This window comes from Protopterus annectens, chromosome 6.part0, assembly GCF_019279795.1.
Source record: "Protopterus annectens isolate FY-2018-M chromosome 6.part0, PAN1.0, whole genome shotgun sequence".
Classification (NCBI taxonomy): Eukaryota; Metazoa; Chordata; order Ceratodontiformes; family Protopteridae; genus Protopterus; species Protopterus annectens.
The window spans coordinates 1334257524-1334283746 of record NC_056737.1 but is presented as its reverse complement, the minus strand read 5'-3'; the positions used below and the strand labels follow the sequence as shown (position 1 = coordinate 1334283746).

Genomic DNA, 26223 nt, shown 5'->3' with positions numbered 1-26223 from the left:
CTCCTACTCTTGTTTGGATAACAATATTCCTTGTCTAAGTCCTACCAGTCTGTAATCTGTAATCTCTATATGTGGAGCTTTTCTCCCCGGGCCTCTACTGAAAATGGAAATATATCCAGCTAGACTAGCCCGGTTAACAAATGTAAAATAAATAAATAAAATAAATAAATGGTAATCAAGAAGAGTTGGCTTTTTTGTACCTGATGAAACCAGGAAAGGATATCTGAGTGGTGTAGAGCATCTTGAGACAGTTTGAAGTAATTTTTGGATATATAAAATTAATGAAGATAAAACTAAGGCTATAGCTGTAAACTATGTACTTGCACATGAATTGGTCTAGCAATACCCATATTTATGTGGAAATGCTAAAATGAAGTATTTAGGAGAAAGAGGTTACTGTGAATTTATGTTTTGGGAGTGTAATGAGTTGGAAGACTTCAAAAATTCCCTGTGGAGTACTCTTGTCAGAAATATTGAGTGAACAAATGTGTGACTAAGGAAATGATTGAGTTTTGATAAAATATGTGAATTGCCTGGACCATAGTTAGGCCTTGCTAAGTTTAGTTCTGGTGGCTGCCAAAAATGCAGTTACTGGAAAATGGAAATCAAAGTCTAAACCAACTGTATTTGAAAAATATTGAATACTGTAACCAAGATAAAAGATCTGTAAGTGGGATCTTTATAAAAGGCAGGAGCAAACTACAAATAAAAAAAAGGAAATTGTGGGAACAATACATGCAGAATAATGTTTTGTAGGAGGAGTGAGATTTAAAGGAAGGCAGGAATAAAGGAATTTGTGTAATGTTGAATTAATGATAGATACGTGATGCATAATATTTGTAACTAGGGACATGTTAATATGGTAGTTTGTTTTATACAAATATATGGTTGCCAATGTCTTAGGTGATAATGTAGTAAAGGTGTTAAAGAAGTATGCTGTGTCCTCTAGCAGCTATGTTTTTCAACTGCTCAAGGGAGTTTTTTTTAAGTGTGGGAATTTTTTGGTATATCCTACATTAGCAGCAGAGGCGTCTTTGTTTTTTGAAGGGCAGTTAGTCACCTAAAATAATAGAGCTTGTGCTAACAGGATTATCATTTAGAACATTGAAGAATCATCCGTGGTCATCAGGGGCCAGTAATGTCTTCTATAACAAACTATTCATAGATAATTAATCCTGTCTAGTATAATCTACAGTTGAATGACTTCAGGATGTTGATTCCTAAGGATTTGTCTGGAGGTAATATGTGCCTTGACAACTGTGGAGATTCCGTGACCGTTGCCTTTGAAACCAGACATGAAAAGTGCAAAACCTTGATATAGAGGGAATGCTGTCACTGCTGCTGTTTAGAGAAGAGCCATCTTAATTTGATCAAGGTTCAGGATTAACATGCATTTAAATGCCCGTCGACTAGACGCTGCCCTAAAAAGCTCTGGCGGGAGGTGGCTTTAACTAGTATGCAGAAGCCTTGGAATGAGAGGTGCAGACTAGAACAGTATACACCCCTCCTATCATAATTGTACATGTTCAAGGATATTCATTACTGCAGTAATATCTCTTTTCTCCATTCCTTTATCAGATAGCATCCTGACGTTGGGACAAGTATCCATTCACCCATTGTTCTCACCTTCACTGTCGTCAAAATCTTCAGTGTATCCCTACTCCTCTTTAGACTTTTGTTTAGTGTTTGGAGAAGGTAACTTTGAAGTTTCATGGGGTTGATATCAGTCCTGGTGACATTTGCCACCTGGGTGGCAAGTGCTGTGGCTTCTGCCAGACCCCTGCTACTTTATAGGCAAGAAAGAGCAAAAATAGTGCATGTGGCTGTTCCTTTTATACTGTAGACATTCTGACTTCCTAGTGAGTGGGCATCTGTCTGCCTGGCTAACTGGGTGAAGGGTGAAAAGTTCTGGAAGTGAGATCCTGTGGCAGAAGGTAAGATGTTAATCATATTGATCACGGATGCAGTAGCTTCAGCTGTATGGGTTGTATTCTGTTATACTAGGAACAACAAAAAAATAAATATCTATACCCTGACATTAAAAAAAAAAAAAAAAAACACCCCGCAAAACAGAATTTAGCTTTCCTCTCTCTGTTGGCAGGAAAGCTCTGAAGGGCTTGGTGTTTAAACTTGTCTTTTAGTCTTCTCAAGCTGCCAGAAAGTTTGATCACTTGAAAGGTGCCCTGAAGCTTTGGAACCTGGTCAGCTGTTGTATACTTTGCACGATATAACCCATATAGCTAAGGCTGTTGCAGCAGTGATCATTTGAACATCTGCTCTTACTGTGAGTTTACTTACACAACTTCACTTTCCTACACAGCTGTAGTTTGTTTAGCCGGTGAAGATTTATTTTGAAGGATTTCCTGATATAATTTGTGAAGCATTATTTGATATAGATGATTTACGTAGTTTTCATTTAGTTTGACAATTGATGATTAGAAACGGTGCTGCTGCTAATCATTTATCTGAAAGCAGCAGTAAGTGTTAATGCACGTGTTGCATTAGTGAATTGTGTATTTCTGCATGCAGCTCAATTTGTTTTATGATGTGGGTATATCATACACCATATGTTTGAACACTACAGTTCATGGTAGCAGTTTACATTGCATCTGAGTGTGTTTTTTTGCTGATTTTTTTTTTTTATTAGTGTATAGGTACAGAAGTTACAAACATTAGAAATTGGGTTTCTGCTATGTGTTTAATGTTCATACTGTTTTATCTCACTTCTTTATGCCACCATTTGCAGCGTGTGCCATCTAACGCTACATGGGAACAAGCTATGAAGATGATCATTAATGATCCCCGATACAGGTACGTTGAGGATTAAAAATCTAACCCAAAGATTAATGAAGACGATAATGTGCTGCTTAGGCATAGTGTGCACTTTAAAAAATTTTTAGACTTTTTATAGTTACAGTTGTCTCTTCTCAAGAAACATAACATCTTGATCATAGCTGAAAAGTAAAGTGTACAAAACTGTGTTGCGGCCAGTACTACTGTGTGGTACAGAAACCTGGGCAGTAAAGTTAGAGCAGATAAGAAAGCTAGAGCTGATGGAAATTAATTGTCTGAGAAGGGTAGTAGGATGCACCCTGTGGGAGAGGCAAAGAAATCTGGTTATGAGATCAGAAGCCAAAGTATCTCCAATTTCAGAAAAGATCAAAGAGAACAGATTATGGTGTTTTTTGCACGTGCAGAGAAGCAGAAGGCAATCTGGTGAAAAAGATTTGTAACGGACAGAAGTTAAGAGGAAATGAGGGTGTCCAGCGAAGAGATGGTTGGATTGTTTGAGATATCATCTGTTGCAGTCAGGCACGTGTGTTGAAGAAGGCAGGCGTGTAGCATTGAATCGAGAGAGATGGCAACAGTTAACTCAACCTCATGATCCCTTCTAGAAAAAGGTTGATGATTTTTGGAATTTTAAGCTGTCATTTTACATCTGTTGGTAAAAAAATTATGTTTTCCAAGCAGTGCTAAAGTGTTTGAGTCAACAGCCAACTGTTGCTTTTTATTTCTAGAACATCACTGCTGCTAGAAAATGCTATCAAGCATTGATGTTTGTTTCGGCCAGAAAATTGTCCAAGGGCTTGAGGCCATTTATGAATATTACATTGGCAACACTTGTTACTTTTTGGTTCTTTCCCACTGAGCAGTGTAGGTGCCCTTCTTGTAGTTAGTTTGAAAGCTGGCCATCTGTTGTATCATTTTTTTTCATGTAGATGTAAAGAAGCCATTTAGCTAGTTTTCAGAAAATGTGTATATGCCCATTTTCTGACTATGTTAAGGCTTGATTTTGATGAAGATTCTGCCCTGCTCCTGGATATTGTGAAAACTTTCCAGGAGGCTAAAAGGCAAATCCTTGTACACAAAGGTGGAGTGTCCACCGACCCAGGCAATTATATGCCCATCGGCCTAACTAGCCTGATCTTCAGGGCAGTGGAACGCATTATCATGAACCTTATAAACAAAGGCATTGGCAACCTCCAAACGTTTGACCCACACAGTTTGGTTTTGTCAAAGGGAGACCATGGCTGTTAAATTTGGTTGACTACTTTGAAACAGTCACCAAAGCTATGAGCGAGGGGAAGACTGTGTACACCGTCTACATTGATCTACCCAACGCCTTCTACACTATTCCCGACTTGAGCATAATAGATAAACTCTCCCAGCTAGGTATCTACCTGCATGTTACCAGATGGGTAGCTAACTGGCTTCACTGATGGAACCCACTCAGTAAGATAGGGGAAGTCACATCTAGTAGTAGACCCGTAATTCTTTTCTGAGGTGCAAGCCAAAAACAGTGGTCTGTGGCTGACCAAGTTTGCAGATGACTGCAAGCTGTGCGCTGTCTTAAATTCCCCTAGTAATGTGAACATCCTCCAAGAGGGCCTTACCCAAACTAATGATTGGTGCCAGAAGCATAGCTTCAAACTGAATACCAAGAAATGCATCATTATCCCCTTTGTGGAAAAAGGCGTCCTCGCTAATTATCACATTAATAACAACATATTAAGCACACAGTCAGTTGTGACTGATGCAAGCACCCAGGTTGATAGGCGACGTGATGATCAAAAGTCAGGTTGCTATGTTGTATGGAAGGCTTTCTACATGGCCCACCTCATAAGTAAGGGTATTTCATCCAGGAGCAAGGCGGTCATAACATCCCTGTACTCCTCCCTTATCAGACCCATAATCCGTACAGTGCCAAGCACATGCAACAGCTGGAGAGACTACAGAGGTTCCTGACCAGGAAAATCCAGGGTCTCAAACACCAATCCTGTACAGATAGGCTAAAAGCCCAATCTCTCTACTCGTACAGACTGCTGAGAGGTGACCTTTGTCTGGCATACAGGGCCATCTCAGACCCAGCCTTGATAGTTACTGCATGTCCATAAGTCAAACTCTACTCACCCAGCCCACACACAAGACATCAACCTGGTCTGTGACATTCATAGAACTTGATGGGATATATTTGTGTCCGAAAGACTCTTCCCCCATCTGTGAAATAGACTCCCTGTCCATATCAAGCAGAGTACCTCACTAGCGCTCTCTAAGAGGAACCTGGACGAGAAACAGAAAATACACCCCCCTGAGATCCCACCTGTGTCCCTGCTGGACAGGGGAAACAGGTGCTGACTTTGTGGGAATGTGGGTGAAATTCTTGCCTAGTCTTATAAGGGTCTCTGGGCCAGTAGCCTAATATCGTCCTATGAATCCTAGACAGTCCTCTGCATCATTTTGAGGAAGAAACAGAGAGACTGTGTCCATCTTCATGTTTGTGGTGCATTATAAAGTTTGTTGTCAAGAGTGACTGAAACGTGCTATTTCGTTCTCCATTTTGGAGGCCCACATATTTTCATCTATACCTGTATTCTTGGTTTCATATTACCATTGTAATGGAAGTGCTAACTTACCATCCCTCCCTCCTGTGTTTTTTTTTATTTCCAGCTGATGACTGGCTGACTGTATATAATCTTACCTTCCATTGGTGTCATCTGACACTCGTGAACTGTTATTGTTGTTTATTCACAGCTGTCTTATTCTTTGTAGGTTGTCCTTCTCTGTTGATGTTGTCATTATCAGTAAGACGTTGAAGGGTCTTATAGGGAGAGTGGGCATCATGTGGGGCTGCTCTCAGGTGGAAGCCCTTTCCTTGGCCTACTTCCTAGGATCAGCTTCTTAATTCTAAGGCTTCTAAAGTGGAAGATGAAATGAAAAGGGTGCCAACAACTATGCTGTATAGCTTTATTCCACTTGTCTTATTTGGTGTATCTGTTTAGACTATTATGAACTGCATTTAACACTAAAGTGTTTTGCATATGACTTTCTTTTCAAATCTGTTCTTTATTATTGATATTTATTTACTGGTAAAGTCTGACTGGATAATTTTATTAACTTTCAGCGGCAGCCCAGAGAGAAAATCTTCAGAAATAAAAGAGCAGAAACCTATGTACACGTGTGAAAATTGACATATTATGGTATACTGTAAATAAATAGATTAATGCAAATGTTAATAAACACATATGTAGAACAATGCACATATACCATCATTAAAACAAGATAAATAACAATTTTAGTGGAGAAGTGCTAAACTTCCAGGTCACATCTCATTGCAATCTGCTGTACAAGTTTCTGCCTGATTTTTTCTATAGTGTGCCTTACTCATAGGAGTAGTTTGATTTAAAGGTCCCTAAAGATGGTCCCTTCACTCCCCTAAAGGCCGATAAGAAGTTGACAGTGAAAGTTTTTCTTGTTGGTAAACATCTTTTGGATACCTCTGGTGTGTTATGGTATTGATTGTGGGGTAACTTTAGTATCTAGGTTGATGAGGAGTCATTGGTATATGTAAAATAATTATTTTGTATTATCGAGGTGTTCAGATTTACTTGGGTAGTCTTGTTACACATCATTTTGGATCCACACTAGACTTGAGATTCTGCCTCAGTGAGTTAGCCATTGATATGGTCATGTTGCCAGTTTCCTTGTCTGACTGGTGCATGTTTTATTTTGCATTTGAACTCCATAGCCTAATCCCCCCCCCCCCCCGAGTTTACCACCTTGGAGGATTTTTTGTGCTGCATTTATTCATCCGTTTTTGTTGTTTATTGGGAAAAATGTGACTGAGCCATAAGAGAACCCTTTTTCAGCAGAGGCCCGGGGAGGCTTCACGTGTACATATTAAAAAAAAGCATGAGTATAATTTGAACGAAAACGAAGAACAATGTGTGCATACAGTTGCAGGAAGAAAGACTATATGGAAAATTTACAGTTTGAAAATATGGTTTAGAAGATATTGCAGTTTATTTCCAGTTTTCTGTTAACATGTGATCAGATGTTTGAATGATCACTGCTGCAGTACCTGTTTCCTCCCTTTATTCCCCTTGCTTTTTGGTGTGTGTTTTATGCCAAAGTGTGGAAATGTATTTATTTATTTACTTTTTTTTTTTGGTGTTCCTAGTCTTTTCCTTTCAAGCTTGGTGTTAATCTTAGTGGCCTTGAAACTGCCCGCCCCTCAGCCTGCCTCTGGGTTCATCTCATTTGCTCACTCAACTGAGTGCAGTGAGATCATATTCTGATTTCAGGCACTCCTACTGTGTACAAAGAGAGCATCTGGGAAACTGACAAAAAAAAAAAATTAAGCTCATTTCCTGCCTTTCCTGTTAAGTGGTATAGACTATTTGTAGGCTTCTGAGCCCCAAAGCCCTTCTGTGTTTGAGGGAAGCCTTCTAGCTGTTTTTTTTTCCTTATAACTAGCCAGTTTTCTAGTTTCAGCTCTCAAATCTGTTTCTTTGATCTCAGCACTTGTTCAGATAAAAAAAAAAAAAAAATTTCATCTGCTTTTACTGTACTTGTGTTTCTACCTACTTCATTTTACTTTTGCATCATCTTAAAAATACTCAATTGTATTTATTACTGCTTGGTGTAACTCATTCTAAGCCTTTTGGTTTAAACACTTGGGCTTCGGACCAGTTGTTTTGCACTGAGAGGGTTTGTGGTCTGCACTGTTGTGGCAGAACAGGTAGCTTACATCCTTCTAGGTTGAGAACTGCTGATTGAGGGCTCAGTGTCTGTTATTCTAAAAGTGTATTAATTCTGGTTTAAGCACTTGGGCTTTCAGGCCAGTTATTTTACATTAAGAGGGTTTGTGGTCTGCACTCTTGTGGGAGGAGAGGCTGGACTCTGCCCTTCTGAGCTGGGAATTTCTGGTTAAAGGCTTATAGTGCATGCATATCTGAACTGCTTCTTACTGAAGTTGGTGCGCCTTGTTTGCTGTGGCATAGACTGGATTCGAGCCTGCTGGATCTAGCGTTGTTTGTGTAACTTGAGCACTAATCCAGACATTCTCTAAAGTATTCAATTGTATTTATTACTGCTTGGTTGTAACTTGATTAAAGTGTAGCTATCATTCTAAGCCTTTTGGATTAAGCACTTGGGCTTCAGACCAGTTGTTTTACATTAGGAAGGTTTGTGGCAAGCACTGTGGTGGCAGGACAGGTAGCTTTCATCCTTCTAAGTTGGGAACTGCTGATTGAGAGCCCAGTGTCCAAGTGTATTAGTTCTGGTTTAGGTACTTGGGCTTCAGGCCAGTTATTTTACATTAAGAAGGTTCGTGGTCTGCACTCTTGTAGGAGAAGAGGCTGGACTCTGCCCTTCTGAGCTGGGAATTTCTGGTTAAAGGTTTATAGTGCCTGAATATTTGAACTGTATCTTACTGAAATTGGTACACCTTGTTTGCTCTAGCATAGACTAGATCCAGGCCTGCTGAATCTAGCTTTGTTTATATGCTTGTTGTTTGTTTGCTTGTTATTTCCCTGGAAGCTAATTCCACCTAATACGCGGCTTCTCATCGCTTCTGTGGATCACTAGTGATATCTGCATTGCTTACTGTACTTATTTCCTTGTTTCACTTGAAAGAAAGTTACTGTTTGCCGTTTTTGCATTTAGTTGTAACACATTGCACTCAAGTTACCTGGCACTTGCTTACTAAAGCAATTATATGTCAGCACTAAAAATACAAAGCACTACACCCTCACTCCCCACTAGCCCTTGTTTTCAATTATTAAGGAATTCCCAATATTATTCTAGCATGTCCAAAGGTCAGTTGTCAATCTCCTCTCCGGTCCAGCTGGTGAATCTGGGAATCTTGAAGCAATGTTATAACTGCCTCATGTACACAGACAACCCTCTCCTCCTCCCACATAACACAAATACTTGCGAGAGATGCAGCTATTTAGCCAAACTGGAGGCTGAGCTCTCTCAACTCAGGACTGGCAAGACCAGACAGGTGGAGAAGGCAACTACACACACCACAAAACCAGCCTCACATAATGCTACCACACTACTGAATCAAACACATAAACACACAAAGACATACTCGGAGGCTCTGAGTAAAATTTACCTAAACAGCAGAGGCCTCCAAAGCAGACACCCAAACAACTGCTACCTCAAGACACCCCACAAGCAACACATAAACCACAAAAGCAGTGTGCAAAGCAGTCACAGCCCTTAAAGCCAAATACAACACCAAACATACTTGTCATAGGTGACTCCATAGTCAGACACACTGACGTCCCACTCACCAGGCTGAACAAGGAGAGGGTCACAGTAAGCTGCCTATCGGGCGCTAGAATCCGCCACATAACACAAGCACTCGGGTCACTCCACGGCAAGTACAAATATGACACAGTCATTGTCCATGCTGGTGTGAACGACCTGAGACATACCTCCCTGGACTACATGAAAAGAGACTTAGAGGAGATCTCTGATTATGTAGCCCAGGCAGGTATGACCCTAACCCTGAGCAGTATCCTTCCTTCACCAAGAATGATGCCACAATATAGAGACAAGATGATCAGCTTTAACAATTGGCTTAATGTCTGGTGTCATTCAAAGGGGATCCAGTGTCTGTCTGCCTGGGATGACATGCTTGACAAGCCACGCTGCTTAGCAAGGGACGGCTTGCACCTGTCATCCCTGGGATTCGGATATTGGCTAAGGCTCTTGCCACCCCTATAGTGCCTTTTTAGGCAAGGCTCAAATTCTAAACCTACCACCCTAGAAAACAAAATGGGAAGAAACTGAGGGTAATGCTGCTCAATGCCAGAAGTCTAAATCTCAAAATGCACGCACTCGAGGCCCTTCTCAGTATGGAGAACATCGATGTCTGTGCTGTAACTGAAACCTGGTTCAAGGCTCCTGAGAGCACCCTGGCACTATTAGGTTTTACCTCATATCATGCATTCCGCCCCAAAACCCGGACCACACCACAAAAGGAGGGGTGTATCCATATTCATAAAGGATACCCACACCTCCAGGTTGGTGGCAACGCACAAAGCTCGGAAACCATCCAGGTGCAACTAACCATAGGCAAAACTGCTCTACAAATTGTAGCATGCTACAGGCCACCCTCTCAAACTCAGGAACACCACACAGCCTTCCTGAAGACACTAGAGGGTATAAATGTATCTCCAAACACCATCATATTGGGTGACTTCAACTACCCGAATATAGACTGGGAACATTACTCAAGCCCTAACTTTCTAGCCCAACGGTTCCTGGAGTTCATAAATTCAAATGCCATGGAACAGCTAGTCACTGTTCCCACGAGAGGAGAAAATATACTAGATCTCATTATCACAAACATGGGGACAAAATGCTCCACACCGGAAGTATATCCCTCATTGGTGAGATCTGATCATAAACTAATCTCACTGGAAATCCACATCCCGCCCCCACCCCAAACAAAAAAGACCACAGTGAAGAACTTCTCTAAAGCAAACTTCACACTACTCAAGACTGGTGGGTTATCCTTCAAGGCCCCTGAGACAGCGGAAACCACAACCCAAGCTGCGGAAGCCCTTACAAATGCCTTCTATGAACACCTCCAGGACTGCATGGATCAGGCAATCCCAAATAAAACCAAGACTCTTTCCACAAAGGGCGAACGTCCAGTCTGGTGGACCCCAGCCATTAACAAACTTTACAATAAGAGGAGAAAGCTATTACATGATAAAACAAAATCCATAAAAGGGAAGTCACCCCTGATCATTATTAGTAAAAAAATACGAGCACTCATAAAATCAACTAAGGCCAATTTTGAGAGAAAAATTGCCATGGATACAAAGGACAATCATAAGGCCTTTTTCAGCTATGTTAGGAACCTGGGTGGAAACTCCCAGATATGCTCAGAATTAGTCCAAAATGATACAAAAATCACTGAACCCACAGACATTGCCAACATACTGGCAGACAGGTTCAGTGCAAACTTCAGGGCCCTCTCTCCCCCTAAAGGAGAGATAACTATCCCAGCGGAGTGTAGCCTCCCAGAGATCTCAAATGCGCAGGTGAAAGCTGCTCTCTCTAAAGCTAAAAACACAGCATCAATGGGACCGGATGGTGTCCCCGGCTGTGTGCTACACGAGCTAAATGAGGAATTAAACCCGCACATAAGGCAGCTGTTTAATCTCAGCCTTACCACAGGATCGTGCCCAAGGAGTGGCGTACGGCAACTGTGGTCCCACTCCACAAAGGTGGTGCCTCTACGGACCCTGGTAATTACCGCCCCATAAGCTTAACAAGTCTAGTCTGCAAAGCTATGGAGAGGATCATAATGGAGCTCATAAACAAAAATATAGGGGACTTGCAGACATTGGACCCGACCCAGTTTGGCTTCGTCAAGGGAAGATCATGCCTTTTGAACTTGGTCGACTTCTTCGAAACAGTCACCAAGGCCATTGATGAGGGAAAGGCAGTCCATACAGCCTACCTTGACCTTGCAAAGGCTTTTGACACAATACCCCACTCGGGTATTGTAAAAAAACTTACCAGCTTAAATGTAAACCCAAGATGGGTTGCAAACTGGCTTAAGGACAGAACCCACAGGGTTAGAGTTGCTGGCGCTATGTCAGACTCCAAGCCGGTCACAAGTGGTGTCCCACAGAGCTCGGTCCTTGGCCCCCTATTGTTCGGCATCTACTTCTCAGAAGTACAGGCCAACATGGGAGGTCTTTGGCTGACAAAGTTTTCAGACGACTGCAAACTGGGCGCCATAGTGGAAAGTGCATCGGACACGGATATCCTTCAGGAGGGACTCACGGAAACAGATAGCTGGTGCCAGAGCCATGGCCTGAAGTTAAATGCCAAAAAATGTATAGTCATACCCTTCGGGAAAAACAAGGTAACCCCAAGCTACCATATAGGTGGCAATCCACTAAGCACAGAAGAGGTTATCAGGGACCTGGGGACCCAGGTTGACAGTGGCCTTTCTTTTGACACTCACGTTGCTAAAGTGGTTAGAAAGACCTTCTACATTGCCCACCTGATCATGAAGGGATTCACATCCAGATCTAGTGAGGTCATTGTTCCCTGTACTCTTCACTTATCAGACCAATGATCGAGTACAATGCCCCATTCGGGATGTATCTCGCCCGACATCTGCAGCAATTGGAGAGACCCCAAAAGTTTCTCACCAAAAGGATAAAGGGACTCCAAAATCTGTCATATGCTGCCAGATTGAAGAAACTCCAGCTCTATTTAGTCGCATACCGTCTGCTCAGAGGTGACATGTGCCTGACATACAAGGCCATGTCCAACCCGGAATTAATGGACATGCTCCACCTCAAAAAATCCAAATCCACCAAAACCACTAGAGCAAGCGACTTAAACCTTAGCACGGATATAAATAGGACGTGCTGGAGGGATAGATTTATCACTCAGAGACTCCCTATGCTGTGGAATAGAGTCCCGGTCCATGTGAGGCAGAGCACCTCTCTGACTTTGTTCAAGAGAAATCTTGACCTGTGGATGGGAGATCGTAGGTTTACCCCGGGAATCATCTCTGTGTCACTGCTGGACAGAGGCACAATAAACTAATGGGTACAGTATTTTTTCATATAAGGGGTGGCATAAGCCACAAAAATTTGGGCTAGGCTTATAAATGCCTTGGGGCAGATAGCCTAGTATAAACCTATGAACCTAAGGGACAGAGCTCAGGCTGCTTGACACTTTGGGCACATGGAAGGTGCTCTGAAGCTTTGGAAGCTGGCCATCTATTGTATCTTTGGTAAAATATAACCCGTATAGCAAATGTTACTTGCAGCGGTGATCATTTGAGCATTTGTTGATGTCCTTCTATTCATCTGTTGCAGTATTCATTACATGAGGGAGTTCCCCGCCATAGGCGACCCGATGTCCGCCAGTATACAAAAGACTTTTGCAGCTGTAGGGTGTGCGGTACATTGCATGTAGGCTGCGATCAGACATCGGCCATAAAAGTGACATACATACGCACCATCCTCAGAATTTCTCTGCCTCCATATCTGAATGCCAGATTCAAACGTATGATGTTCTTCGAGTTTCACTGTTGCAGTCATCACATTTGGGTTATGCCTGCCATAGTAGCCCTCGGCCGGCCCGAATACCGGAGACTTGGTATTTGTGTCGGTTGCTGTCACTTGAGGACTGACGGCAGTGGTATAAAGTAAGGCAGCCGACGCCATTATATCAGTCTTTCTTGCTGTGGAGCCTGAAGCAGAAAACAGTTCACGCAAGTGCCGGTCGGCCGCTACCTGAGTTTTCGTTTCCGAATTGAAGTTGAAGTCTTTTAAAGCTAAGTACCCCGTTGTGGATCCTTTTTTCTTGCACTAACCAATATCAAAAAAAGTTAATTGTCTCGCCTGTGGAAAGCAAATACCACACCGAGACTTCCACTCTTACTGCGTCACTTGTCCAAGCCTAGACCACGATGTCCCCCGTTGTCGCTAATGTGCTTTGTTTAACGCCAGAACTATCTGTCGGGCCCTTATTGTCGCCAGATACTTTTGTTTACAGTCCTCGAATTCAGATATGGCTTCGGTAAGCCATCCGACAGCAGATCTTCCGAAAAAACGAGATAGAGACAGACCGCACAGGTCCAAACCTACCGACGATGCTTTCATTAAGCTAGTCGTCAGTCCTCTGGTACTCAGTGAGGCGCTTTTGCATCCCCTGATGTCCACTTCAGTTGATTTGCAGGCCGCTACCGAGACCCTTTTGGGGTCTGGTATGCCGCAAAACTCTCCATCGAAGGATCCTGCGGTCTTCTCTACCTTGGATGGGTCCGGAGCTGCTGAGCAGGCACCGGCTTCCAAGGAAGTAATTTACACCACTGAATCTCGACACAGACAGACATCTTTTTTCGTGACTACTGTTCTTTTGAAAACAACTGAGTTCCTTAGGCCCAGGGTTCGAACCACACCCAAGAAACCGACTGCTCACTCTCAGGTGCCTGCTACCTTGCCTCATTCTCAAATGCTTAAAATGGCAGAAAACCTTATCATGCTGATCAGGGGGAAGCCAAGCTATCCCCTCACAAAGGAAAACAGATCTGTCCCCAGTAGTTTTGTCTGAACAAGAGTCAGATGAATCTGATGCATCTGACTATGAAGTCATGGAACCCCTCTCCACTTATGAGGATTCTGATGCAGAGGACTCCATTCTTCAGCCTCTGCCCCAGAGGATTTTTCCTTTGGGGAAACCCTCCATACTCTAAGGGAGCATTTCTAATGGGAGAGTCAGGACTACCCTCAGTCTAAAAAGAGACTCAGGGAATTTTTAGACCTTCCGCAACACAGACCATTAGCCATCCCCCCAGTCCTGGATGTGGTGGAGGATGTTTTCCTTGAATACAGCCGCCCTACCTCCTGCTCCCAGAAAACGAGACAGGTACTACAGAGTCCCTGACTCTCACAAATACCTTTTTAAAAATCCTACAGCTGACCCTGAGGTCATTTCTTAAGGGTCTAAACGGATTAAAGCAACCTCTGCTAAGAATCCCACCCCCTCAGACAGGGATTCCCAAGCATTGGGCAAATGGGGTAAAAAAATATACACCTCAATTACTCTTGCTATCAGGGCACTAAATTGTCAGTTCCATATGCTTAAATATCGGCAACATACTTTGGAACTCCTTAAACAAAATATGTATACTTTTCCTGCTTGGGCAGAATAATAAATATGTACAAGACTTAATGCATTCTGCAAGTCAAGTAACTAAACACACTTTGCACTGTGGATTTTCTTCGTGTTTCACTATTGCAGTCATCACATTTGGAAGTTATCTGCCTTACAGGTAGCCCTCAGCCGGCCTGAATACCAGAGTCTTCAGATTTCTGCATCGAATGCTGTCACTTCTTCCATGACGTCAGGGGTATAAAACATGCACCCGACGCCATTACATCAGTCTTTCTTGCCATGCAGTGCGCGAAGCAGAAGTTTGCAAGTGCCGGTTGCCAACTCCAGAAATTTTCATTTTTGAGTTTGACCTGAATTCTTCAAAAAGATAAGTAACCCCGTTGGGCATCCTTTTTTCTTGCTCTAACCGATGTCAGAAAAAAATTAACAATTGTCTTGCCTGTGGAAAGCAAATACCTCATAGAGATTTTCATTCTTACTGCATCACCTGTTTAGGCCCAGACCATGATGTCCCTCATTGTCGGTTTTGTACCTTGTTCAATGCCCGAACTATTCTTCGTCTGGCTATTTTTGTAGCTAAATACTTTTGTTCTTGATCTCTGTACTCCAAAATGGCTTAGTTAAGCCATCCGACCACCAATCTTCCAAAAGGATAAAGGCAGAGACAGACCACATAGGTCCAGAACTGCCGACGATGCTTCTGTTAAGCTAGTCGCCAGTCCGCTGGTATTCAGTGAGGTGCTTTTGCAGCCCTTGATACCCACTACTACAAATTCACAGGCCTTTACTGAGCCCCATTCGGAGTCCGGTATGCAGCGAGATGGTTCGTCGACTATGAAACCTGCGGATGTCTCTACCTTGCAACCTGCGGATGTCTCTACCTTGGATGGGTCCGGAGCCGCTGTGCAGGCACTGGCTTCTGAGGGTGTATTCAGGCCTACCAGTTTTCATATTGAAACGACTACTTCGTTTCAAGCTAAGAATACTGAATTCCTCTGGCCTAAAGCTCGCACTGCGCTTAGAAAACAGATGACCAAAACGCATTCTCAGGCCCATATGCCTCAAAAACAAATGATTAGAATGGCTGAAGACCTTATTACCGTAGTTAGGGGAAGCCAGCCTTCCCCATCTATGAGACCTAGAACTGATTTTCTTTCTGATTCTTCTGATCAGGAATCTGATCTCTCTGTTCCTTCTGACTACCAGGATTTACCCTTATCTATGTATGAGGATTCTGATGCAGAGGATTCCATTCCCTCTGCTTCCCCTCCAGAAGATTTTTCTTTTGGTGAAACCTTGCATACCCTTAGGGAGCATTTCCGCTGGGAAAGCCAGGACTATCCTCAGTCCAAAAAGAGACTTAGGGAATTTTTAAACCTACCTCAACACAGGCATCTAGTTAATCCCTCCTGATGTCCTTCAAGGGTGCATCTGCAGTCATCACATATGGGTTGTCCTGCCTCAGGCAGCCCTTCAGTCGGCCGGATTCCAAAGTCTGGATCCGGCGGCTGATGTCGCCTTTTCCCCGACGTCAGAGCGCCTGGGGTATAAAAGCATCAGCCAACGCCATCTTCCTCAGTCTTTCTTGCCGCGTGGTGCCCGAAGCAGAAGCAGTTCGCAAGTGCCGGTCGGCCAGCTCCTGTAATTCAGCTACCGAAGACTTCAAAAGCTAAGTACCCCGTTGGGGACTCTTTCTTGCCTCAGCCGATGTCAGATAAAGTTAATAATTGCTTAACTTGTGGGAAACAAATACCTCATAAGGATTTCCACTCTTACTGCCTCCCCTGCCTAGGCCCAGACCACGACGTCTCGGCCTGTTCAGCCTGTGCTTCCTTCAACCGACGCACTGTTAGACGTCGGGCAGAGTTTGCAGAGGAATTTTTTGGGGCTAGTTTTTCGTACAATATGCCGTCGGAGACTCCAACTTCACTTTAACAAAGAAACGGAAGGACAAGGACCGACACACGCAGGCCGCGGTTTCGGCTGAAACCACGGCCAGGCCTACCGCGAGTGTCTCGGGCTCGGCTGAAACAGAGTCCTTGGTACTTCCGACCCCCGAAACCGCTCAACCGACAACCTCAGCCCCGGAGGCCCCTGCTGAGTCGGTTATTGAATTTCCTTCTGAAACTGGTGTCTTGGAAACTTCCGACACCATTCCTCTAGACAAAACTACACCAGCACGTGGTGCAGCCAGGCCTCCTGCATCCATGACCATAAAGGCATTCACCAGGGCTAAAGCTGCTAAACACACAAAAGCTATGCCTCCCAGGGTTATTCCTCAGGGGCCCACTACAAGTTCACAGATTCTAACTTTAGCAGAGGACCTTATTTCCTTAATTAGGGGCTCTCAACCCCATCCGGACAGGGGCTCTCAACCTCCTCTAGACAAAAGGCCCAGGGTTGAGCCCTCTGATCCCCACTCCTCAGAGGAGGCCTCTGATGTTTCTGCTCTCTCGGACTACCAGGAGGAGGTTTTTTTTGGCCTACGAGGATTCTGATGCAGAGGAATCTATCCCCTCAGCCTCCCCTCCCGAAGAACTGTCCTTCGGCGAGACCCTTCACTCTATGAGAGAGCATTTCAAATGGCAGGGCCAGGAATTCTCTGATTCCAGGATAAGATTAAGAACCTTTCTGCATTTACTTCAGCATAGACCTTTGGCTATTCCTCCTGTTTTGAATGTCATTGATGATGTGTACTCTGAGTCTAGCATAACCCCTGACACTCTTCTTCCAGCCCCTGTCAAACCCGATAGGTACTACAGGGTCCTGGACTCGCATCATTTTCTTTACAAGGCCCACTCTGCTGATCCAGAAACTATTTCCCAGGGCCCTAAAGGGGTTGCAGCTGCCACTACAAAAAATCCACTCCCCTCTGAAAGGGAGTCCAGGGCTTTAGAGAGATGGGGGTAAAAAAGTGTATACTTCTGCTACTCTTTCTATGAGGGCTTTAAATGGTCAATTTCATATGATACAGTACCAGGAGTATTTGTTAGATGAATTGCATAAGAAACTGTCTTCACCTGAACCCCTAGATCGCAAATCTCTTCAGGATCTGGTACATAACTCCCAGCAGGTTAGCAACCATTTTTTGCAGTGTGGTTATGATGCATTGGAAGCTTCATGTAGGTCAGCTATGACAGGTGCAGTCATACGTAGGCATGCTTGGCTGAAGGAACAATCTCTGCCAGACCATGTTAAAGCTAAGCTTCTGGATGCTCCACTGGAGAAGCAAAAGTTATTTGGCTCCACTGCTCAGAAGGTCTTAAAGAAATTTGAGGAAAAGGCAAAATCTGTACAAACAGTTAAAGATTTTCTACAAGTTCAACCACCAAGATTCAGCAGAAATTGGCCTACCAAGAATTGGTCCTTTCCGGACACAGAAAGATTTCAGAGAGGCAAGAACAGGCGTGCCAGAGGTAGAGGGCAAACTAGAGGCTCCTACAGAGGACGTCAATGGCAGCCTCCCAACCAGAGAGGTAGTGCAGGACCTACAACTGCTGCACAAGGACAGACTCAATGACTTTGATTTGATTCCGCCAACCAGGGCTCAATTAGAAGCACCTTTGGGTGGAAAGCTTTCTTTATTCTCAGAAAATTGGCACAGTATTACAAGAGACAAATGGACACTGCAAATAATAGACAAAGGATACAGGTTCCATTTTCACACATTGCCAAAAAGAAAAGGCATGCCAGACCTGCCACCAAATCAAAGGGCAGAGGCTTTGAAACAAATCTCCAACTTAATGCAAATGAAAGCTATAGAAAAGGTTCCTCTTTCAGAACAAGGCCAAGGATTTTATTCCAGACTATTCCTTGTTTCAAGAAAAGAAAATCAATGGAGGCCTATACTCGACTTGTCCGCACTGAATACTTATCTCATTGTGCCAAAATTCAAAGTGCTGACTTTACAGCAACTCCTTCCCATGCTGGGTAAAGGGGTCTTGGCTGGTGACTCTAGACCTCAAGGAGGCATACCTGCATGTCCCTATCAGACAAAGTTGCAGAAGACACCTCAGATTTCTTGCAGGTTCAGAGCATTATCAATTCTCAGCATTGCCCTTTGGCTTATCTACTGCGCCCAGAGTATTCACGAAATGCCTAGCATCAGTAATTGCACACTGCAGACTTCAGGGGATTCAGATGTACCCATATCTGGACGACTGCCTTATACAAGCGGACAGCCAGCAAACTTTGGTAAAGGACTTGAGTTATGCCATCCACCTACTGCAGGCCTTGGGATATACAGTCAACATTCACAAATCAAGACTTGTTCCATCCCAAAGAATAACTTTTCTGGGTGCAGATCTAGACACAACCACCCAAATGGCTTTTCTCACAGAAGATAAACAAAGACAACTACCGGATTACTTCAAGAATCCGACAAGACAAACTCCGCTGACTGCAAGGAAAATTCTGCAGGCCCTGGGTTACATGGCATCTTGCATTCTTCTGATTCCACAAGCAAGGCTGCATATGGGAAACTACAATGGTAGTTTATGGACTCAGCACAGTCACAGCTTAGAAACTTTGATCCCACTCATTCCATGCCTCCAAAAGGAATTTCTGTGATGGGCTCAAGCATGCCAGTCAAACAGGGGTCTGCCCTTCAGCAAATCAATAGCCAGCCAAACCATTACAACGGACGCTTCAGACCACGGTTGGGGAGCACACATGGAGGGCAGATGTATTCAAGGACTATGGTCACAAAGGGAGCTACGCATGCACATAAACCAAAAGGAAATGCTGGCAGTGATACATGCAATTGAGGCCTTCAAACTCTTTCTGCATCAAGGCCACCTGCTAATAAGGACAAGACAACACCACGGTTATGTGGTACATAAACAAGCAAGGAGGCACCCATTCCTACACTTTTTGCAGACTGGCAATTACTCTATGGGAACTTTCCTTGAAACTCAATATAGAGCTGCAATCGCAGTTTGTGCCAGGAAAAGACAGTATACTGGCGGACAGCTTAAGCAGAAATATCATGGATGCACACGAATGGATGCTGCACCCAGACATCTTCCTACAGATAACACTATCATGGAGAAGGCCGGACATAGATCTTTTTGCCTCCCCCCACAATCTTCAGCTGAAGAAATTCTGCTCAAGGACATACCACCCACAAGCATGGAAAGTGGACGCCCTCTCTTTCAGCTGGAGAGCTCTAACAGTGTATGCATTTCCACCTCTTCCATTATTGACCAAGGTCTTACTGAAAATCAGGACAGAGCAGCCAAAAGTGATTCTGATAGCTCCGGACTGGCCAAGACAGCACTGGTACCCACTGTTAAAGAGCATGTCACGCACGAAACCATGGCCTCTTCCTCAATGGCCACTTCTCCTGACACAGCACAATTACAAAACTCTGCATTCCAACCTGAAAACCTTGCAACTAACAGCCTGGAAAATACCTTGACTCCTCCTCAGGATAAGCTATTCAAGAGAGTGAAGGATATCATCATGGAAGCTCGCCGACCTTCCACAAGAAAGGCATATTCAGAAAAATGGAAAAGATTTCACACTTTGAGCACCACAAAGGGCCTAGATGCGACAGTGATGAACATCGCACATATCCTGGAATACTTGGCGGAAATGCTCCACAATGGCCTGTCCTACTCTTCCATTAAAATTCATGCTTCAGCAATTTCAGCAGAGTACAATACTGATCCACCTGTCTTTTCTCATCCTCTCCTAAGACAGTTTCTAAGAGGAATTAAAAACATCAATCCTCCAAGGAAACCTCCAGTGCCTACTTGGGACCTTAACTTCGTGTTGGAAAAACTAACTCTTCCTCCCTTTGAACCAGCAGCATCTGCAGAACTACAGTTCCTGTCTTGGAAGACTGCCTTCCTTCTGGCCATAACCTCAGCAAGAAGAGTATCTGAGTTACAGGCCCTCATGGCAGTACAGCCATTTCTTATTTTTCATCAGGACAGAGTCTCATTGAGAACCAATCCTTCATTTATGCCAAAGGTGGTATACAGGGTCTCATTAAACCAAGCTATTCACCTGCCTACCTTCTTCCCAAATCCACAAAACAAAGGGGAGAAACTTCTGCACACCCTGGACATACACAGACAGTTGCCTAACTACTTGGACAGAACTAAAAGCTACAGAAAAACTGACCAGCTGTTGGTAGCATATGCTGCTGGTGCACAAGGAAAAGCAATTTCCAAACAGACAATTTCAAAATGGATTTGTTTTTGTTATTCCTTTCATGGAAAAACTGTGCCAGCTAACATTAGACCTCATTCCACCAGAGCCACAGCCACCTCCACAGCCTTCTTAAGAGGGGTGGCTACCAAGGACATTCTAGAAGCTGCTACATGGAGCTCCGTGCATACATTTTCCAAGCATTACAATTTACCTTTATATTCCAGATCCAGAGCAGGCTTTGCTACGGCAGTCCTGCAGGGTATTTTAGCTACACCATCCTTTACATAGCCAATGGTATTCTTCCCATATGTGATGACTGCAGATGCATCCTTGAAGGACATAGTACAGTTTTGTACCTACCATAAATGTAGATGTCCGATAGGTATGCATCTGCAGTCAGGTTTACCCTCCCTCCTTCCCCTCTGTGGTATTTCTTGGGTACTTATCCCTCTTATAGCTAGCTGGGGTTATCTATTATGGTGTATTTGTTTTATATTACTGTGCATGTTTGGAGATTTTTGCATTTCTCCAAATTTAGCCTTCCTTAGAGGGCACCTGGCATCTGGGGCAAGAAAAACTGAGGAAGATGGCGTCGGCTGACGCTTTTATACCCCAGGCTCTGGCGGGGAAAGAGCGACATCAGCCGGCGCGGACCCAGACTTTGGAATCCGGCCGACCGAAGGGCTGCCTGAGGCAGGACAACCCATTTATGATGACTGCAGATGCATACCTATCGGACATCTACATTTATGGTAGGTACAAAACTGTACTTTCTGGAGATTGTAGATGATATTTTCTTGGAATCCAGCCGTACCACAAACACTTTGCCTCCAGCTCCCAGGAAACCTGACAGGTACTGCAGAGTGCCTGACTCTCTCAAATTCCTCTTCCAGACTTCTGCTGTGAATCCAGAGACCATTTCCCCAAGGACCAAAAAGCATTAAGGCTACTACTGCCAAAAATCCTACCCTTTCTGATAGGGACTCTAGAGCTTTAGACAGATGGGTTAAGAAGGTGTACACTTCTGCTACTTTGGCCATTAGGGCTTTAAATTGACAGTTTCATATGTTAAAGTATCAGCAACATATTATGGGACTACTTAAACAGAAAATGATGTTGATACCTGACTGTGCTGAACGCAAAGATGTACAAGAGTTAATGCAATGTTCATCGTGCTATGCTGCTGCAGCCATCACACTTGGGGTAATCCTGCCGTCAGGCGGTCCCGCAGTCGGCCTGATTCCAAAACCTTGGTCCAGCGTCGGTTGTCGTCGCTTCTTCCCTGACGTCAGAGCGGCAGGGGTATAAAAGAGGCAGCCGACGCCATTTTCTCCAGTCTTTCTTGCCGTGCGGTACCCGAAGCAGAAGCAGTTCGCAAGTGCCAGTCGGCCAGCTCCTGAGATTTTCGAACAGAATTTTGGCCGAAGTCTTCTATAAAGCTAAGTACCCCCGTTGGGGAAACTTTTCTTGCCTCAGACCGATGTCAGACAAAGTTAATAATTATATTTTGTGCCGGAAGCAAATACCTCATAAGGATTTTCATTCTTATTGTATTCCTTGCCTAGGCCCAGACCACGACGTTTCTCATTGCCGGTTTTGCTCTAGGTTCAATAAACGCACTATTAAGCGTCGGACTGATACCGCCCGACATTATTTTGGCAGAAAATTCAACTACATTATGTTGTCGGAACCTCCGACTACCGCTATGTTTAAAAAACGCAAGGACAAAGACCGGCAGCCTAGACCTAGGCCAGATACCGAAGTCTCGGTTTTGCCTGCCGCCGGATCTTTGGTATTCAGTGAGGCGCCTACACAGCCCCTGACTACCGCAGATTTAGAAAATGCAACTACATTTCAGTCAGAATCTACTGGGCCGCTGGAGCCGGTTCCTCCTCAACTTGCGGACGCCTGCCCTGGCGGCGATCCGGAGACTATGGACAGGCTTTCGGTTTCAGAAGGCATCTTTAAACCGACGACTCTTTCCATTAAGTCATATGCTAAGCTTCCAAAGGTTAAGAAACTGGGTCCACAGACTCCCATACAGGCCCCTATGCCTAAAAAACAGATGCTCAAAATGGCGGAGGACCTGATTACCCTTATCAGAGGTTCCCAGCCCCCTCCTGACAAAAGGCCTAGACTGAAGGAAGAGTTACCTCCTTCTGACCAGGAATCCATTTCCTCAGCAGACTCTGAGGAACAGGATTACCCCTTCACTCTCTATGAAGACTCAGATGCTGAGGAGTCTATTCCCTCTGTTTCCCCCCCTGAAGACTTCTCTTTTGCGGAAACGCTGCACACCATGAGAGAGCATTTCCTCTGGGGAGGACAAGATTACTCTGACTCCAAGAAAAGACTCCGTGAGTTTCTTCTTTTGCCTCAGCATAGACCCCTAGCCATTCCTCCTGTTTTGGACATTCTGGATGATGTCTACACTGAATCCAGTCTAAATCCAGATTCCTTACCTCCAGCACCACCTAAACCAGACAGATACTATCGAGTCCCTGACTCTCACAAGTTTTTATATAAAAGCCCTGCTGCAGACCCAGAAACCATTTCCCAGGGTCCCAAAGGGGTTAAGGCCTCTACTGCTAAGAATCCACTACCTGCGGAAAGAGATTCCAGGGCATTAGAAAGATGGGGGAAAAAAGTGTATACCTCTGCCACTTTGGCCATGAGGGCATTAAACTGCCAATTCCACATGATTAAATACCAGCAGTACTTGCTTACTCAGTTAAAACAGAAAATGATCCCTCAAACAGATGAACTAGATTTCAAAGGGATGCAAGATTTGTTGCATGCAGCAGAACAAGTGGGAAAACATACCTTGCAGTGTGGTTTTGATTCTTTGGAGGCCTCATGTAGAGCAGCAGTCACAGGGTCTGTAATATGTAGACATGCTTGGCTAACAGAGCAGACTTTACCAGAACATGTCAAAGCAAAGTTACTGGATGCTCCACTGCAAAAGGATGCATTATTTGGTGTCAAAGCAGAGGAAGTTTTAAGGAAGATGGAAGAAAAGGCAAAATCAATGCAAACAGTTAATGATTTTTTACAGGTACAACCTCCTCGCTTCAGCAGAAACTGGCCATCAAAAAACTGGTCCTTTCCTGCTTCAGACAGACCCCAAAGGGGCAGATACAGATGCCCTAGGGGCAGAGGCCAGGCGTGTAGGGTACCTTCAGGCCTAGACAATGGCAAACAACAACTCAGAGAGGGGGCGACGACAGATCTCAACCCTTCAGAAAACAAACTCAATGACTTTCCTCTTCGCCAGCCAAGCGTAATCGCCCAGGCAGCACCTCTAGGAGGAAAACTGGCTCTTTTCCCACAAAACTGGCACATCATAACAAAGAACAAATGGGTTCTGGATATTATTGCCCGAGGCTGCAGATTTCATTTTCACACTTTACCACGGATGAGAGGCATGCCAAATCTGCCAACAAACCAATGGGCAGAGGCACAAAGCAAATTTCAGCTCTCATGAACATGAAAGCAATTCAAAACGTACCTGCAAAAGAGCAAGGTCAAGGATTTTACTCGACTGTTTCTACTACCAAAAAGACAAAGCCTGGAGACCCATCTTAGACTTTTCAATTCTAAACACGTACCTGGACATTCCCAAATTCAAAATGCTCACACTACAGCAGCTTCTTCCCATGCTGGGCAAGGAGTCTTTGCTGGTAACGTTGGACCTCCAAGAGGCGCATACCTGCATGTCCCTATCAGACAAGATTGCAGAAGATACCCCAGATATTTGGCAGGCACAACGCATTATCAATTCTCTGCATTGCCCTTTGGCTTATCTACTGCATCCAGAGTATTCACGAAATGCCTGGCATCAGTAATTGCATACTGCAGACAGCGAGGAATACAAATTTATCCATATCTGGACGACTGCCTGATCCAAGCGGACAGCAAAGACATCCTACTACAGCATCTGGCATTTGTGACAAAGTTGCTAAGTTGCCTAGGGTACACAGTAAACAAAAAGAAGTCAAAACTAATACCCTCACAAGAAATAATTTTCCTGGGTACCAGCTTGAATACAACGACTCAGATGGCTTACCTCACGCCAGACAAGCAAAAACTGGCTCAGTACTTCAAAAACATGGCAACTTCTACCCAGCTCACTGCAAGGAAATTCCTGCAGGCATTGGGGTACATGGCATCCTGCATTCAACTAATTGCATATGCAAGGCTGCATATGAGAAAACTACAATGGTACCTAAAAAGTGTATGGTCCCAGCACAGAGACATCCTCGAAGCAACTATAACTCTCATTCCGTGCCTTCAAAAAGAGTTTCTATGGTGGGCTCAAGCATGCCAAGCAAACAAGGCCCTTCCTTTTGTCTCACCTCCACCAAACCAAACCTTGACAACAGATTCATCAAACTACGCCTGGGGTGCACACGTCGCAGGACAATGCATACAGGGCAAATGGTCTGCAAACCAAAGGCAACTGCACATCAATCAAAAGGAGATGCTAGCTGTAAAAATTGCACTAACAGCCTTCAAGGACCTTTTGCATCCAGGACAACTTCTAACAAGGACGGACAACACCACAGTTATGTGGTACATAAACAAACAAGGAGGTGACGCACTCCTACCCTCTATGCAGACAGCCAATGGACTTGTGCAACACAGCATTACCTTACCAAGTACAACTGCAAGCACAATTCCTACCAGGAAAAGAAAACATTTTGGCAGACCAATTAAGCCGTTGGACAGCATTGTCCGTCTACGCCTTCTCACCTCTGCCTCTACTCACCCAGGTATTACTGAAAATCAGATCAGAGAGACCACAGATGATCCTCATTGCCCTGGACTGGCCACGTCAACACTGGTACCCACTACTACGAAACTTGACTCACAGCCCTCCATGGATCTTACCTCAATTCCCTCTGCTGTTAACCCAACAAAACTCTCAGATCCTTCACAGTCAGCTAAGGACCTTAAATCTAGCTGCATGGAAAATACCTTAAATTATCAAACAACACTTCTCTCAAAGGACGTCCAGAATGTCATTTTGGAGGCCAGGAGGCCCAGCACCAGAAAAACTCATTCAGACAAATGGAAAAGATTTTGATTTTGAGTATGGAGTCAGGCCAGAAGCCAACATCCTGGCATCCCAAATATTCCGCACATACTCCAATATCTAACTGAGGTGCTACACAAAGGCCTTTCTTTCTCATCCATAAAGATCCATGCTTCAGCCATTTCAGCTCAATATGATATGGTTCCTCCCATTTTCTCTCATCCTTTGCTAAGGCAGTTTCTCAGAGGGGCAAAAAATAAAAGACCCCCCCCCCCCCCCCAGAAAACCACCTACTCCAACTTGGGATCTAAATTTTGTTCTGGAAAAGTTAACACTTCCTCCTTTTGAAACGGCCTTTTCAGCAGAGCTTCAATACTTGTCATGGAAGACAGCCCTGCTGCTAGCCATCACCTCAGCACGCAGAGTCTCAGAACTGCAGGCACTTATGGCAGTGGAACCTTTCATCATTTTCCATCAGGACAGAGTATCTTTACGCACCAACCCTTCTTTCATGCCAAAGGTAGTATCCAGTGTGGGTCTCAATCAGACCATACACTTGCCCACCTTTTATCCAAACC

General features: G+C 44.2%; 1 protein-coding gene across 3 annotated transcripts in view; it reads left to right on the top strand.

Moving 5' to 3' along the window:
- The window catches only part of PRPF40A (pre-mRNA processing factor 40 homolog A), a 3102395-nt gene that overhangs the window by 1070351 nt on the left and 2005821 nt on the right, over nt 1–26223 (top strand). For all 3 annotated transcript variants that reach the window (XM_044074905.1, XM_044074903.1, XM_044074904.1), the window contains exon 12: nt 2747–2811. In XM_044074905.1, the coding sequence (XP_043930840.1) occupies nt 2747–2811 (65 nt within the window). The remainder of the gene's footprint in view (nt 1–2746; nt 2812–26223) is intronic.